The 15,453-nt window shown below is 50.3% G+C and overlaps 1 protein-coding gene across 2 annotated transcripts in view; it reads left to right on the plus strand.

Moving 5' to 3' along the window:
* The window catches only part of HDLBP (high density lipoprotein binding protein), an 89,012-nt gene that overhangs the window by 52,315 nt on the left and 21,244 nt on the right, over positions 1–15,453 (plus strand). For both annotated transcript variants that reach the window (XM_020988999.2, XM_020988998.2), the window contains exons 3-10: positions 4,206–4,318; positions 5,107–5,264; positions 5,770–5,985; positions 7,626–7,832; positions 11,185–11,400; positions 11,863–12,069; positions 12,159–12,266; positions 13,601–13,705. In XM_020988999.2, coding sequence (XP_020844658.1) covers positions 4,243–4,318; positions 5,107–5,264; positions 5,770–5,985; positions 7,626–7,832; positions 11,185–11,400; positions 11,863–12,069; positions 12,159–12,266; positions 13,601–13,705 — 1,293 coding nt within the window. In that variant the 5' untranslated portion in view covers positions 4,206–4,242. The remainder of the gene's footprint in view (positions 1–4,205; positions 4,319–5,106; positions 5,265–5,769; positions 5,986–7,625; positions 7,833–11,184; positions 11,401–11,862; positions 12,070–12,158; positions 12,267–13,600; positions 13,706–15,453) is intronic.

Below are 15,453 nucleotides of genomic sequence, written 5' to 3' on the forward strand. Positions count from 1 at the left end.
GAAACTTCATTCCCCACCAGAACTCCAGCTGTTTGTTGTCATTTTCTATGTTCATTTGCCATTGAAGTTGGCATTAATTCTCAGTTAGTTCTGCTTTGGGGAGGGGAGTCATCTGACTTTTGGATCAATTTTTATTTTCCTTAGATGTGGATTAGGTACGTTGTGGGCCTGCTGAATTTGGAACTTAGCCATGTAGATTTTGTCCTTAAGAACTTGTTTTTTTTTGGGGGGGGTTGTTTGTTTTTGGGGTTTTTTTGTGAGGCAGTCAGGGGTAAGTGACTTACTTTCCCAGGATCACACAGCTGGTAAGTGTTATGTGTCTAAAGCCAGATTTGAATTCAGGTCCTCCTGACTCCAAGGCCAGTGCTCTATCCACTGTGCCACCGAGCTGCCCCTGTCCTTAGTAACTTGGAAAAATGAGAGCATTGAATTTTCATGGGCTTTGGGACAGTGGGTCCCTTTCTGGCTCTGCTGAGAACAGAAGAGTATAACTGCACCTAATTTCATCTTTGGCCTTTGGAAAAGAGGGTTGGGCCGGCTGGGGGCCGGCTTCCTTGGCTGGTTGGCTGGCCTGTGGCCTGTGGCATCCAAGGATCCATTCAGGCCACTTGTCAAGAGGCCTTTGTCTTCTTGCACAGACAGCTTGAGGTGTACATGGACTAGAGGGAGAAAGGCCCCGAGAGCACTTCTTGGGGAAGTTCTGAGGAGCAGGTGGAGCCGGGAATTCTTGGACATGGTGGAGAAGGGAGCTGGGCAAGCCTGCTGGCGCTTGGAATCCTCCAGGGAGGGTCTGGAGAGGCTGTGGGGGCCGTCCAGTCCCAGCTGTCCATGAGTAATCCCCCTAGACAAGGCCAGCAAACATTGTTCTCTGGGGCAGCCGTGTGCCCTGCTTCTGTGCCCCGCTTCCCGGGCCTCTGGGATGTCCAGCCCTCACCCCAGAGGCCTTTCTTCTCCTAATAGCAATACTAGCCCAGGCTCTTCTGCTCCCATCCTCCCTTCTTTTCTCCCGGTTCTTTCAGATGCTTCTCATGTCACATGGCCTCTGGGCCCTTCACTATCTGGCTTGCTCTTCTCTAGATACTCTGATCAGTGGCCCTAAGCTGTGGCCCCGCAAGCTAAAGGCGTATCTCCCAGTGAGATCTGACCAGGAAAGAGCATAGCAGGACTGTCAGCTCCCTATTCTTGGAAGCTGTGGAATTAGGAGCCAAGAGGGCAAAGTGGCCGCTGCAGACCACTGCCCACCCTTCTCCTCTGGACTACTCTCATTGTTAAGTGCTAAAAGTATTTACAGACTAATGATTATCAGACAAAAAAGTTTCAATATCTAAGCAACAAGGAAAGGACCATAGAAGAAATATTAACTTTTGTTAAAGTCTGTGTTAAATTTAACAGGGTCCTAATGAGTGCCATATTTTGTGTCCCTTTCTATACTTTTTCCTGTGAACTTAAAAATGTTATTGAGTTAATTTTTTCTATCACAGCGGTTAATCAATAAACATTTATTAAGCACTTATCTTGTAAGCGCTAGGCGCTAGGATTGCAGAAAAAGGCAAAAGACAGTGGGTGTCCTCAGAGCTCACAATCTGATGGGGTGACAACATACAAATGTAGACAGAGTAAGGTATAGACATGTTAAGTAGGAAATAATTAACAGAAGGAAAGCCCTAGTTAGAGGGGTGGGGGAGACTTCTTGTAAAAGGTGGAGTTTTAACCAATTGGTACTTAAAGGAAGCCAGGGAGGTCAGTAGTGGGAGTGGAGCAGGGAGAGCGTTCTGAGCATGGAGGACAGGCAGAGACAATGCCTGGACTGGGAGACGGTGGCCAATGTGCCTGGAAGTATGCCCACGTGGTGGGGAGGAGAGTGGTAGGAGAGGGGCTGGTTATGGAGGGCTTTGTATTTGTTCCTGGAGGGAATATGGAGCCCCTGGAGTTCACTGAGTAGGTGGTGACGGGATCAGACTTTGGGGGCTGAGTGGAGGATGGACTGGAGTGGGAGGAGACTCCAGGCAGGCCGGCCCCTCCCCCCAGAAGCTATGGCAGTTATCCAGGTGGGAGGTGATGAGGGGGTGCACCCAGGGCGTGGCAGTGAGGAGTCCACGATGACTTCTAGGTAGGGGGCCTGTGCCCTCTATGGTAATAGGGAGGGGGCCGGTGTTTAGAGAGAAAGAGAATGAATTCTATTTTGGACATACTGTGGGACATCCAGGCTGAGATGTCCAGTAGGCAGTTGGAGATGCAGGTTTGGAGGTCAGCAGAAAGACGCAATATCAGGTGGCTGGCTCGCTGTGCTTGGAGGCCCGTTGGATTCCTGGGTCCTCTTCAGGCAGACTCTCTGGCCATGACTTCCATGTTGTAGGCATCTGAAATGTGACCTCCTTTGGCATCGCCATGTGCTCGCTTGTCAGGATCTCTTGAGATCCCGAGTCTTTGATCCAGTGCTTTCATTACTACGTCTGCAGGTTTGGAAAGGGCACACCGGTGCACTTATTTATGCCCTTGGGAAGCACATCTAAGCAGTAGGGGAGCCCTGTTTCACTGCCGGGGAGACTGCCATCCGTGCTGGCATGGAGCCATTGAGGACTGAAGAATACTCCTTGGGTTTGGCTGTTGAACCAGTTTCTAATGCCATCCAATGGTGCTGGCCCTTAGCATATTCTCCCTACAAGAGTAGGTTGAGAGGCTTTGTCAAAGGTTTTGCTGAATGGTTAAAAAAAATTTCTTTCCTGTATTGTGTATTTGATTCCTGCATTCCTAAAGCTCCTTCAAGCTTATTAGGCATTTTGCTCCTATCGCCCTGTTAAGCTATATTAATAATGATCATAGTGCCGGGCGCTGTGCTAAGAGCTTTACAATTATCGTCTCATTTGATCCTCCCAACGGCCCTGAGAGGTAGGTGCCATTGTTATCATCCCCATTTTCTAGTTGAGGCAGACAAGGGTGACGGTGACTCGCCCAGAGTCACACCGCTACTAAGTGTCTAAGGCTGGATTTGAACTCAGGACAGGCCCGGTGCTTGATGCACCGTGGTGCTCCTGAGTTGACAAGTGTTATTCCCATAAACATATTCAGAAGTTGTGGCCTGACTAGAGTCACCTAGCTGCTAAGTGAGAGTTGGAATTTGATCCCACACCTGCTGATTCCACGCCCTGTGTTCATTACACTCCCTCTTGGTGACTCAGCAAGAGGGATGCAGTAAAGGGACCGGGGATCCGAGAGTGACCTAGAGTGGGATTGGTGTGTGAGGTGAGCTCTCCTTGAGGGGTTTGCTGTGGGCTGGGACAAGGCGGGCAGAGACATGCACCTGCCTTCAGGGAGCTTACAAACCACTGTGTACAGACAAGGATGGACAAGGAAAACAAGAGCCTCATTAGGGATTCAGAGTGAAAACCTGAGAATGAATGGCCTCAGTCACTCTCCAGGCAGGGCTCCACCTCGGAGCTGATGTCTTCACTGGGGTTATTAGGCAGCCCAGGTGAGAAGCTGTTGGACTTTTTTTTCCCACAGTTCCAGAGAAACATGGAGACCTGCTGTTTTGGGGCCTCAAAAAGAGGTTCTTGTGGTTGGAGGAGGGCTGCGCCTCCATTAGAGAAGCAGGGCCTCGGGGCTTCTTGTGGAAGAGGGGAAGAAGAGAAGCCTGCTGGGAGAGGCTTGTGATTGACCCATCAGATGGGACATGCTTTACCAGATGAACTGTTTTCTGCAAGAAATCCTGTGATTCATCTTAAAAGAGCAGAGAAGATGCTCCATGGCTAGCATGTGGGTTATTAGCCTCTTGGGTCCTGCTCGCTTGAGGATGCACATTGCCCTTTTGTTTCCCTGCCTGGGGCTCAGAATGTTGGCAGTACATGAGAACACACAGGATGAGGAGGCTTGCCTGGCTCACGATCGGCCCTGGTGGCAGGCTCAGCCTCATCACTGACATCGCAGATCCATTGGCCTGTTGAGTTCGGTAGAGCTTTTGTTGAACGATCATCTAGGCGTGGGCCATTCGTCTTTGGTCTTTCTTCTGGCTCAGAGGCCAGAGTGGGGGTCATTTTGGCAGCCCTGGGATGATGCCGACAGCAAATCGAGGCACAGGGGCAAGCTGTTAAGTCTGAAGTTTTGAGACTGTGGATCTCAGTGTTGCTACATAATCTGAGAAGTGGAGAGTCTGCTCCATTCAGATAATTGACTGTTCCTTCCTTGCTTCTTCCCTGCTCCTTTAGTGGCATACCCGGATTGTGTGTAGGTGGGATATCGACAATGAGCTCTGTTGCAGTTTTGACCCAGGAGAGCTTTGCAGAGCACCGCAGTGGACTGACCCAGCAGCAGATTAAAGGTAGGGTGCCCTCACCCTGAGATCTCTGACATCTATTGCATGTACAGTTTTCTGGCCTTTGGTGCTATAAAGCCTTATTGCGTGTTCCATTGGGGTAGGGGATAAGGATAGTGCCTTGGGTGCATCTATTCTGAGAGTCACTGTATATCAAGTTGGTGATTTGGCCATGCAGGATCTGCCCTGCATTGAGCTGTCTGTGTGGCCCTTTGAGTGCTAAGCTCATGATCACTGAACTCTAGTTCTTCAAGCATGCCTAGAGTTGGTTTTCCAGTATTTGTGCCAGATGTGTATGGTTTTGGTCCTGTCTTCACTATTTGACAAAGGAGACTCATTTTCAAGCTGACCACATACAGGATTGAGGTACAGTCTCTGTACTTGAAGCAGGCAGAGCCAGCTTGCCCACATAAGTGTCATGTCAGTTCTGGTCCCTGACCTTGACCTCAACGTACAGAAGGGAGGGTCTATACCAGAGTATTGATGCACCTTGAAACGTCCCATAGGTGATGGGCTATGTTTAAGGGCAGAGAAATGCACTTGGGTCTCAGGTCAGACAACATGATTTTAGCTGCCATTTCTTATAAATTGAACTTAGTGTTTGCAGGTATCTTGATATAAAGGGAGGAAAAAAACCCAGACATCCTTCAATGATTTCTTTTTCACCCCAAAGCCAAAATGTGAATGAATGGAAACTGATAGGTTTACTAGTAGTTGTCATTCATTCTCTGCCCTTTCATTCTGGGATTTAAGTTGTCTTGTGAGGTTTTTTCACTCTGTCTTTGTCTTTACAGTCGCTGCTTTAAATTCAGAAGATGAAAGTGACCCTCCAACTTACAAAGATGCCTTCCCTCCACTTCCTGAGAAGTCTGCTTGTTTGGAAGCAGCTCAGGAGCCTGCTGGGGCCTGGGGCAACAAGATCCGACCCATTAAAGCCTCCATCATTACTCAGGTGGGCGATGCAAGAAGTGTCTCAGACTGGATCCGGGGGGAGAATGGCTCTGACCCAAGGGAACGTACCTGGAAACAGGGAGTGCGTTGGAGCTGTAGAAAACATGACGAGAGCTCCAAAGGAAAGGTTGTGTTTGCAGGCTTAGGGAAGTCAGAGAAGGTTCTTTAGATAGCGATCAGGGAGTAGGGACCTTCCCTGTCTTCTGGCCCATTCTGTTTGAGCCCAACAAGTGATCTGCAGTAGTAGGGAGCTCATTTAATTCTGGGATGGCATTAGTAAATGTTTTTTTCTTAAATTTAGCAGAAATATACCTTCCTTACCCCCCCCCCCAGCTGAACCTGATTGATGCTGGGGTTATGCAGATACTTTCTTAGTCTAGTCAGCCAAGGTCCAGAACAGGCGCTCAAGCAGCTTTCCTCAAATTGGGGCCACTTGGGTTCAGCTTGGGACAGTGAGCTGTTGTCTGGTGGGCTTATGACCTTCCCTTATGCCACGGTTTGAGCAGGTGTTCCATGTGCCCCTGGAGGAGAGGAAGTACAAGGACATGAACCAGTTTGGGGAAGGGGAGCAAGCCAAGATCTGCCTCGAGATCATGCAGAGGACCGGTGCTCACCTGGAGTTATCCCTTGCCAAAGACCAAGGCCTCTCCATCATGGTCTCTGGAAAGCTGGAAGCGGTCATGAAGGCTCGGAAGGACATTGTTGCAAGGCTGCAGACACAGGTCAGTCTGAATTCTTTTTGACCTGCCTGGGCCTGGGCGTGTACTGCTTGTTCTGTGTATGCGTGGGACAGAAGGCAGCAAAAGGCAAAATGGCGTTGGAGTGCCAGTGCCCGCAGCAAGATTGGCATGGCGGTGTCTTCTGTCTCAGTCATGAAATGCTGACTTTACCGAGCAGAGGGAGCCAGCAGTGAGCAGGTGGGTGGGAGGGCTCCTTTTGGCTCTTTGGTGTTGTCTTTGCATTAATAAATTCCAGTCAGTGGCTTATGTCAGGTTTAATTCCTTTGGAGAGTGTGTAGCATTTCCTACCTGTAGCCCCATGCTTCCCTGTCAGAAGCAAGAGTGTGTCTCATATCCCCAGGATCCATAACGGTCCAACATTGTATTTTGGTAATGTCCTCTGTCACTGAACTCAGTGGCTGATGCCCAGCTCCAGGTGGTTGGGTCACAGGCATGGAGCAGCTTCCTGATTTGGCTCCTATAATTCCCAGTTGTTTTTCAGTATACTTTGACCATTCCCAGCTGTAGCATGGAGGGTTTAGTTTGACTGTCTTTTTGGATGAAGCCCCTTCAGCGTGGACTGTTTTCATTGTTTGTCATTGCTACCATTTGGCTGCATGTGACATGAAAAGCTCCAGGTTGTTTTGATTTGCATTTCTCTTGTTATCGATTTGGAGCAATCTTCACGTGGTTCATTGGAATGATTTTGAGAACTGTTTATTCAGACATGACCAGTTCTCAAAAGAAGAAATTCAGGCTGTCAGCAACCATGTGAAGGATTGCTGCAAATCATTAATGAAAAGAGAAATGACAGGATTTGCCAGGAGGTCACTGACCAAGTCCCCAAAGCACAAAATACTGACAGTGGACAAGCCATGGATGTCCCTGCACCGTCGGAGGGGATAAGTCTGAAGAACTCGGAGCCCCTTTGGGTGTTGTCTGTGAGTGGATGCCCAGAGGACCGAGTGCTGCCCCCGTGACCAGCCCAGGGGCCCAGAGATGGAGAAGGGTGTAGCACTGAGGGCTGGGCTGGCCTGCTTGTTTGCTGGAGAGTGGCCTCTGGTCACTGGGAACACTCCTGTTGGTGCCAGTTCCTCTAAGGGTCAGGGAAGTTGGTGCAAGTGGTGCAGCTGAGCTTTTGTTTCTGGTAGATGTCTCTCTCTTGTCTGTCAGATCAGCTCTTTAGCTATGCATTACGTCGATCCAAATTGTAGAAGATCTGTCTCTTTCTAGGATGTGGCTTTCCCATTTGAGTTTCTCACCCTTTTGGAGGTTTACTGTGGTCCATGATCCTTTATACCTGGTGGCTTTGCGGTGTTCCCAGCCAGTGTTGTGGAGGCAGGAGCCTGGAGCCCTCCTCCTAAGAGATAGCATTCTTGCGTTGGTCCGGTCTCAGGGCACAGAGGCCAGGTCTGACTCATGGTTACACCAGCATTGTCCTTTGCTACCACGACTGTGAGTTGTAGTCTCTTTCTTGGGCACTGATGTGGTGACTTCAGGGACACCCGTTTTCAGAAGTGATGGCTTCTGCCCTTTGTCTTGGGCACTTACCTGTTGAATGGATTGTCTTGTAGCTGAGCTGCTTGTATGGGCAAGGAGAGCATCCCGAGTTGTCCTTTACACCCTCTTTTCTTGGGCTGCAGGCTTCAGCAACGGTGGCCATTCCCAAAGAACATCATCGCTTTGTCATTGGCAAGAATGGTGAGAAACTACAGGACTTAGAACTCAAAACTGCAACCAAGATCCAGATTCCTCGCCCAGAAGATCCCAGCAACCAGATCAAGATCACTGGCACCAAGGAGGGCATCGAGAAAGCCCGGCATGAAGTCCTGCTGATCTCGGCTGAGCAGGTAAAGGAGGGGAGCCAGTGGTCGCGGTAGCTCTTTCCCTGAAACTTTGTGTGAAGTGAAGTGATTTGCTAGCAGCATGTCCAGAGAGGTTGTGATCCTGCCTGTAATGTCACAAATACTTAACCTGAAATGTTCATCCTTTTCGCCTTCTGCATATCTTTCTGTTAGATTTATCCAAAACTGACAGAGGGATATTGAAGTCTCCTGTCACTGTCATTTACTGTCTGGCTTGTAGCTCAGTGAATGTTTCTTTATGAATTTGGATGCTATGGCATTTGGAGCATCAAAGTTTAATTTCTGATACTGGTTTGTTGTCAGTGGTTCCTTTCACCGTGATGTTTCCTTGTTTCTCCCTTTTTGTTTTTTGAATGTTTGTTTTTATTTTGTCAGATAGCATATCTGTGTATGTATATCCCTGCAGTTTTATTTTGTGTGTATCTTTGTCTTTTCATTGTGTTTCTCATAAGCCACAGGTTGTGACGTTTTGTTTTTCTTACCTACTCTGTCACTTTTTCTTTTTCATTTTGTTTAAACCATTCACAGTTCAAGTGATGAGAGGTTTATATTTTCTTCCATTTGTCTCTAATATTTTTTCTCTCTTCTACTGTGAAGTTTTACGTTTTTTCAGTTACTTTGGTTTAAAATCTTTGGTAAAGTAGCCATATTCCTACTCTCTTCCTCTCATTGCTGATCCTTCCTGTCCTTTCCCTTTACCGTTTTGCTTATTGGTTCTTTTTCCTTTCCTGTTTTTATGTGGTTATTTAATTCTTCCCATCTTTTTTTCCCTCTCAATTAAATAGATTCCACTTTCCTCTTCTCCTTCAGTTGTCCTGTTCTGTCTACCCCAGGCCCTCATCGTCTAGTTTGTGACCTCTGTAATTTTCTGGTGTCTCTGTTTTCTCTGTATAGAATAGAACTTCCAAGGCGTCCGTTCTGGGCTCTCCCCTCTAGGCAGATTCTGCCACTGCTTTGTGGAGCTTGCCCTGAAGATTGCACCTCTCCACTGTGCCTCGCTCCCTGAACGATGCCAGTTCCTTCAGGGTCCCTGTGATAGGCCCTTTGCTTTCCCTCGCCTACCCTGCTTTCACCTCCCTGATCTGTACCCGCCCCTTGTTAGCCCTTTTCTCTGTTTACCTCCTGAATCCTCTTCCTGGATCTGTGCCCTCCTACTCCTGCAGGTGCCGATTGTCCCCAGGAGTTTCAGCTCCACCCCCCACCCCTACCCTCCCACCCCCCGACTCTCCATCCTCAAGGTAGGGAGTGATGGTTTTGGATTTGACGACGCTTGGTCAAGCACCAAATCCCCCATACAACACTCAGCTCAAGGTCCCCATGTCCCTTTACCCATAGGCACATTCGTGAGTGTAGCCCCCTCCCTCTCCATAGCAGGGCCTCCCTCTTCCCATCCTCTCCCACTCTTAGCCTTCTGAGACCGCAGGGGACACTGTCCCCTCATTGCTACCCTTTGATTTGACCCAGGCACATAACACACTCTCCTCTTCCCTGCATGTACCCTCCCATTTGCCTTGATTGACCTGAAGCCAAGGGGTTGCCAGGTTCTGTGCACACTGGACCGGTCCCATCTCCCCACTTTACCTCCACCTGATTTACGCCTTCTCTGCTGTCGTCTTGTGCACATTTCTTGGTCTCTTTTTTCTGTGTCTCTTCCTGGTGCTGCTGCTTGCTGCTTCAGTCCTTCATCCCTCTGGCATTTCTGTTGTCTGGGGTGTTGAAGAAGCAGATAATCTCTTCGGGTCTGATTCTCTTTCTAAGAACGTTTCACGTACCTCTTTCTTTTCATTTACGGTTGAGCTCAGATGTGCAGGATCTCTCCTGGGCTGCGCCCTGCGCTCCAGGCTCTTCAGAACCCCTGATTCCATTCCCCTCTGTGTTTCCTGGTGGTGCAGAACAAGTTTGTGCTCATTGAGTCTCCTTTGTGTTTGAAGGCCTTTTTCTTGACGGCTTGCAGAATTCTGAGTTGAGTTGTCGAATTTTGGGGTTTGTAGCCTTTGGTTGTTTTTCCTAGAGGCCGCCATTCAGCAGTTCTGCAGTTTGCTTCTGTTACTTCTGCATTGTGAATGGTCCCGTCGTGTTCCTCTGGTACCTCAGGTGGTACTAAAGTTGTCTCCATGCGTCTTGAGGGCCAAGAGCATGTTTCTTTTCATAGTCTACTTTTTCTGATGATCCTTCACTTTTGTGTGTTTGCGTTCTTTTGTTTCTTCAGACTTGCTCTTGCAGACTCCCTTTTTTCCTGTTTCGCCCCTTGTTTTTGCTGTGTAGGCCATCGTGATCATTTCTCTTTGAAACCACTCAGGAATCGTGTGTCCCACAGGGTCCTCTGTCTTGAGTGTTGAGTCATTGTCCTTTGTTTTGTGGTATTCACGGTTACCAGGATCTGGAGGCCATGCTTCCTTGGGCTGTGAATGTTTTCCCTTTCGGTTTACCTGCTTATGTTCCAGGTCCCTGAGTATTCTTCTTCCTGGGATCTTTGACCATTTCAGTCTTTTTCCCCTTCCTTTCTGACTCCCCCTCGCAGTCATGATGATTTCCCTTGGAGCTAGATCTCAAAGCATCTCCCCTTTCTTCCACACTGGCAGTTCATGGATCACCCAGGTGTGTGTGCTGCAGGTGGCTTTTTGGGACCAGAGCTGAGTGGAGCTAGATGCGGTGCTGCGGACTCTGGTACAGGGTGCTCTCACACTGGTGTGACAGAGCTGCTCTCTGTAGCTTGGGTCTCTGGGGTCTGTTTGAAGTCCAGACAGGGGGCTTGCCCCCTTACCTCTGTTCCTGCACTGTCCTACAGAGAGCTTTAGCAGCACAGAATGATGCTGCAGTGACCCTGGCAAACTTCAGCATCCGGAGCACGGGAAAGAGGGAGGAAGCCTGGAGGGGGGGGGGGCTGGGGCGGCTTCCCTGCCAGGAACGTCCACCCACGGGGAACCAGGCTGAGTGTGCTCACGGTGGGCATTGGTTCACAGTGCTTGTTTTTGTCTCTTAATCTTGACACGACAGAGAGGTTGTGGGGATGGGGAAAAATGCTGTCTGCCTGCCATTGGGTTCAGCAGTGTTTGGGGCTGTGTGTGTGTGTGTCTGTGTGTATGCATGCTTGTGCTTGTGAGTGTACTCATGTGTACATGGTGGGGGGTGTACATGTACGTGAGTGTAGGTGTGTGTTCTTGTGAGTTTATGTACACGTGTGTACCTTATGTATGTATGAGTGTAAGTGCATGTGTGGGTGTATTGTATGTGTGTGTGCGCGCGTGTGCACATGTGAGTTGTGAGTAGCTTTATGTGTGAGTAGTTTATGTGAATGTGCGTGTGTGGCGTGCCCATGCTGTGGTGTTCCCCACAGGACAAGCGTGCGGTGGAGAGGCTCGACGTGGAGAAGGTGTTCCACCCGTTCATCGCAGGACCCTACAACAAGCTGGTGGGTGAGATCATGCAGGAGACGGGCACACGCATCAACATCCCGCCGCCTAGTGTGAACCGCACTGAGATCGTCTTCACCGGAGAGAAGGAGCAGCTGGCGCAGGCCGTGGCCCGCATCAAGAAGATATACGAGGAGAAGGTGGGTTGGGTGGCACGGACTGACCGGAGTGGGGGGGTGGTCCTGAGCCCCCACGCTGCCTTATGACCTTTTGGCCCCTGGCCCTCGCCCCAAATGCGTCTTTGGGTCTCGGGACCTAGGGAGGGGAAAGGAGCCTTTAGAGAATGCTTCCTTCCATTGGAATGAGCAGCTTCTCTCTGCTTCCTGCCAAGACCCTGGCGTCCAAATCACCTAGAAGGGGTCCCTGCAGCCCCAGAGAGACCTCAGAAGCCACACCGACGGGGGCTCTCCACGGGCTCGGGTCGCCGTTTGTTTTGCTCGTTGCTGCCTCTTTCCGGGACGAGCCCTGCAGCTCTTGGTCCATATTTCTGGGGTCTAAGGCTCATTTCCCGAGCTCTGAGAGCTCTTCGGGAGTCTCTGGACCCCATCCCTCCTGTCCTTTCTGCTCTACTTGGTGACCCCACCAGCTGTGCTTGTCCCCAGAAAAAGAAGACCACCACCATCGCAGTGGAGGTGAAGAAGTCTCAGCACAAGTACGTCATCGGGCCCAAGGGCAACTCCCTACAGGAGATTCTGGAGAGAACCGGAGTGTCCGTTGAGATCCCCCCCCCAGACAGTGGCTCGGAGACGGTGATCCTGCGCGGCGAGCCGGAGCGGCTAGGGCAGGCGCTGACTGAAGTCTACGCCAAGGTGAGCCCAGCACACTAGGGCTTTACACCGCTAGCCTCACGAAGGCTGGCAGTCCACGCCTGACGGGTTGACTCTCTCCTTCTCCCCAGGCCAACAGTTTCACAGTCTCCTCTGTCTCTGCTCCATCTTGGCTTCACCGTTTCATCATAGGCAAGAAAGGGCAGAACCTGGCCAAAATCACTCAGCAGATGCCAAAGGTAGGGATGCGACCTCGTCCATCTCTCCAGTGCTGCCTGCATCTGGCAGGGGGTGGGGGGTGTCCAGGTAGGCCTGGACGTTTGGAGATGCTGGGCCTTCGGTGTGAAGGAAGGCTAGTAGACTACTTGGCAGGGCCAAGTCACAGGCCGTGTTAGTGCCTTTGGACATAGTGCACAGAGTGCCACCACGGTGACTCATCACGCAACGCTTGGGGCGGGCCTCAGCATGCCCCTGCCCCCCCACCCCAGCCTTCCTTCAAGCTGCTCTTGGTGAGTGACGGCTCTTTGTGAATTGGCCAGGGAGTCAGAGATGTTCAGCGGAACAGCTGTGTTACGGCGGATGGGAGCTTGGTGGGGATTCAGGCCCAGAGTTGGCTGAAGTGTCCTCTGAAATCCTGGCTCCATTGGTTAGGTCTCTGTTACCCTGGTGGACGAGCGCTGAGGAGAGCAGCTCCCCTTAGCCCCCACGCAGACTGGGAACATTCACACCGGGGTGCCTTTCAGGGTGTTTTGATCTGGTTTTAGGAATAATTTCAGAAAGTAGAGGTTTCTTTCTGGTCCAGGGGGGTTCCTTCACCTGGGGGTGAATGGGTCTGAGAATCCTTTTAATTTAGAATTTCCCGAGGGACAATGTTTGTTTCTTGCTCAGGCCCCTGGTTTATGTACAGTATTGAGGGGGTATGTGCCTTCGTCAAGCAGTGTTCAGGCAAGCTGAGAGCCACGTGCCCAGCTTTCCCACTGTTTGCTCTGGTCCGCTCTTGGCAGTCTGCGTCCCTACTGTGTCTCCCTGCTGCCCTGGATGTCCTCTGGAGGAGTGACCATCCTAAAGATGCTGAGAAGTGGGCAGTGGCATTGGCTAAGAGGGTCAGTCTTGGAATTGGAAAATCTGAGTGCCAGTGCCCACTCTGCCCCGTACTAGGGTGAACCTGGATGCTTTTCAACTCCACGTGCATTTGTGAAGCACTTGCTCTGTACCAGGCACTGTGCCGAGTTCCAGGAAGACAAGAAAATCACAGTTCCTACCCTCAAGGAGCTTGCAGTCTAATGGAGCACCTGTCCCTTCCCGTCTATGGGGCTCAGTGTCTTTATTGGTCTAGAAGAGGCTCTCCCAGTTCCCTTTCTGCTGTGACACTCTGTAATTCGTGGTTGTTGTCCCGTGTCATGGGAATGCATCTTAGTAGAAGTGAGGAGAGGGTCTGGGGCAGGTGCCCCTGGCACACACCCCAGTGGTTACTTGGGAGCTGCGCTCTTTGGCTGTTGGAGGTTGGTGACAGTGTTGGTTTGAGGTGGGCGCTACAGATTTGGCACTGGCTTTCCTCTTTTGGGGCTTGCAGGTTCATATAGAGTTTACTGAAGGAGAGGATAAGATCACACTGGAAGGACCCACCGAGGATGTGGATGTGGCTCAGGAGCAGATCGAGGCCATGGTCAAGGATCTGGTAAGTCTCCGTGGAGGGTCTGAATGCCAGTGTCTGGGCCCAGAGGGCATCTGGGTGGTGGGAAGAAAGAGAGGAGCCTTTCAGATTGTTAACTGTCCCTGAAACCCAGGGATTAAATAAAAATGTAATGTCCAGCCCCATCCCCGCGGTGCCTTCCCCAGGCTTCCTGCCTTGGGCTCACTCTTGTCTGCTATCTTGCCTTTTCTTTGTTTGGTTTGTTTTGGTTTGGTTTGTTTTTTCAGGCAGTTGGGGTTAAGTGACTTGCCCAGGGTCACACAGCTAGTAAGTGTCAAGTGTTTGGTCTGAGGCCGGATTTGAACTCAGGTCCTCCTGACTTCAGGGCCGGTGCTCTATCCACAGCGCCATCTAGCTGCCCCAGTGCTGTCTTGCCTTTTCTCCTGTTCCTTCTTCCTCCCTCTCTGACTGGGGGCTGTAAGCATCCCTGCTTTTGCGGAGCTGGCAGCAGCGGCATGGCTGCTCTCCCGTGGTGCTCATAGAGTGGCAGGAATGTCTCCTCATACAGCCTTCCCGGCCTTTGTTTGAACCCAACCCTGCCTCCTGCTTTGGGGTGGCTTTCCCTCCTAGAGAGCCAAAACTGTTCTTTTGGCAACTCCTTGTTCTGCCCTGAACGTCCTGCTCTTTCAGGCCACAAAGCTGCCTAGTCTTGTCCTGCCCCGCCCCGTCACCTCTTCAGTCTTGTGAGCTTGGGATGGCCCACCATTGTCCCCTCTCCTTCTCAGGGCGCTTCTCGTCAGGTGCTTTCTGGCCTTGCAGAATACCCTGGTGTTAATACCTTTCTGCTTCAGCTGCTGTTTAGCCACGCTCCCTCCATGTTGGACTAGAGAACCCGGTCATAAGACTTTCCCTCCAGCCCCTCACCTTCATCACAGCAGACGTGGCCCGCTGAGCTCTCTGAACTTCGGTTCTGTCCGTCGGGCGTTGGCTCTTCTCAGCTTTGTGTCGTCTGCGGATACGACAAGGACGCTGGCAGGGCCTTCATCCAGATCACTGCCCACGGTGCTGGCGCAGATGCAAGCGCTGTTGTCATTGGCGGCAGCTCTCCTCGGGGTCGGGCTGCCCAGCTTCTCTGGCGTCTGGCAGGAGAACAACATGGGATCCAAGCTAATTCAATCCACAGACTTCCCTGGGGCCGTTAGACCTTCCTCTAACAAGAGGAACGTAGTACTCTAGAATTTTGCCCCAAAGTCACACTCATTGAGCTGCACTTGAGAGTTGACTTTCTTCCCTTTCTTGAAAATGGAATCCAGCTTGTTGGTTCTTCTTAATGTCGTGCCATGTATGCCTCCCCTTCATCACTGCACAACTCTGCAACCCTTCATTACCATAGGGTGATTTTGTTGGCTGGACTACAATTGTTGGGTGTCCAGATTGTTCTATTTTTTTTTTTCTGTTTTTTGTTTTTGTGTACAGAGAAGTCCCTTTTGAATTTTTTTTTCTTTATCATCATTTCAGGGTAAAGTCTTAGCCATGAAAGTACTGGGTCAGATAAGGTTAATTTTCTGACTTATACTGCATATTAACCATGTAGGTTTTTTTTCTTTTTAAAAAAATTAATATTTTGTTTTTTCCCCAATGATATGTAAAAGCAAGTTTTAACAATTTTAAAAATTGTTGAGTTCTAAATTCTCTCCCTCCCTTTTTCCCCTCCCCGCTTCATTGGCAAGGTATGCAATTTGGTATCCATGTATAGACATGCAAGACGTTTCATGTTAGTCATGTTGTGAAAG

This window comes from Phascolarctos cinereus, unplaced genomic scaffold (genome assembly GCF_003287225.1).
Source record: "Phascolarctos cinereus isolate Bilbo 61053 unplaced genomic scaffold, phaCin_HiC Scaffold_7;HRSCAF=346, whole genome shotgun sequence".
Lineage (NCBI taxonomy): Eukaryota > Metazoa > Chordata > Mammalia > Diprotodontia > Phascolarctidae > Phascolarctos > Phascolarctos cinereus.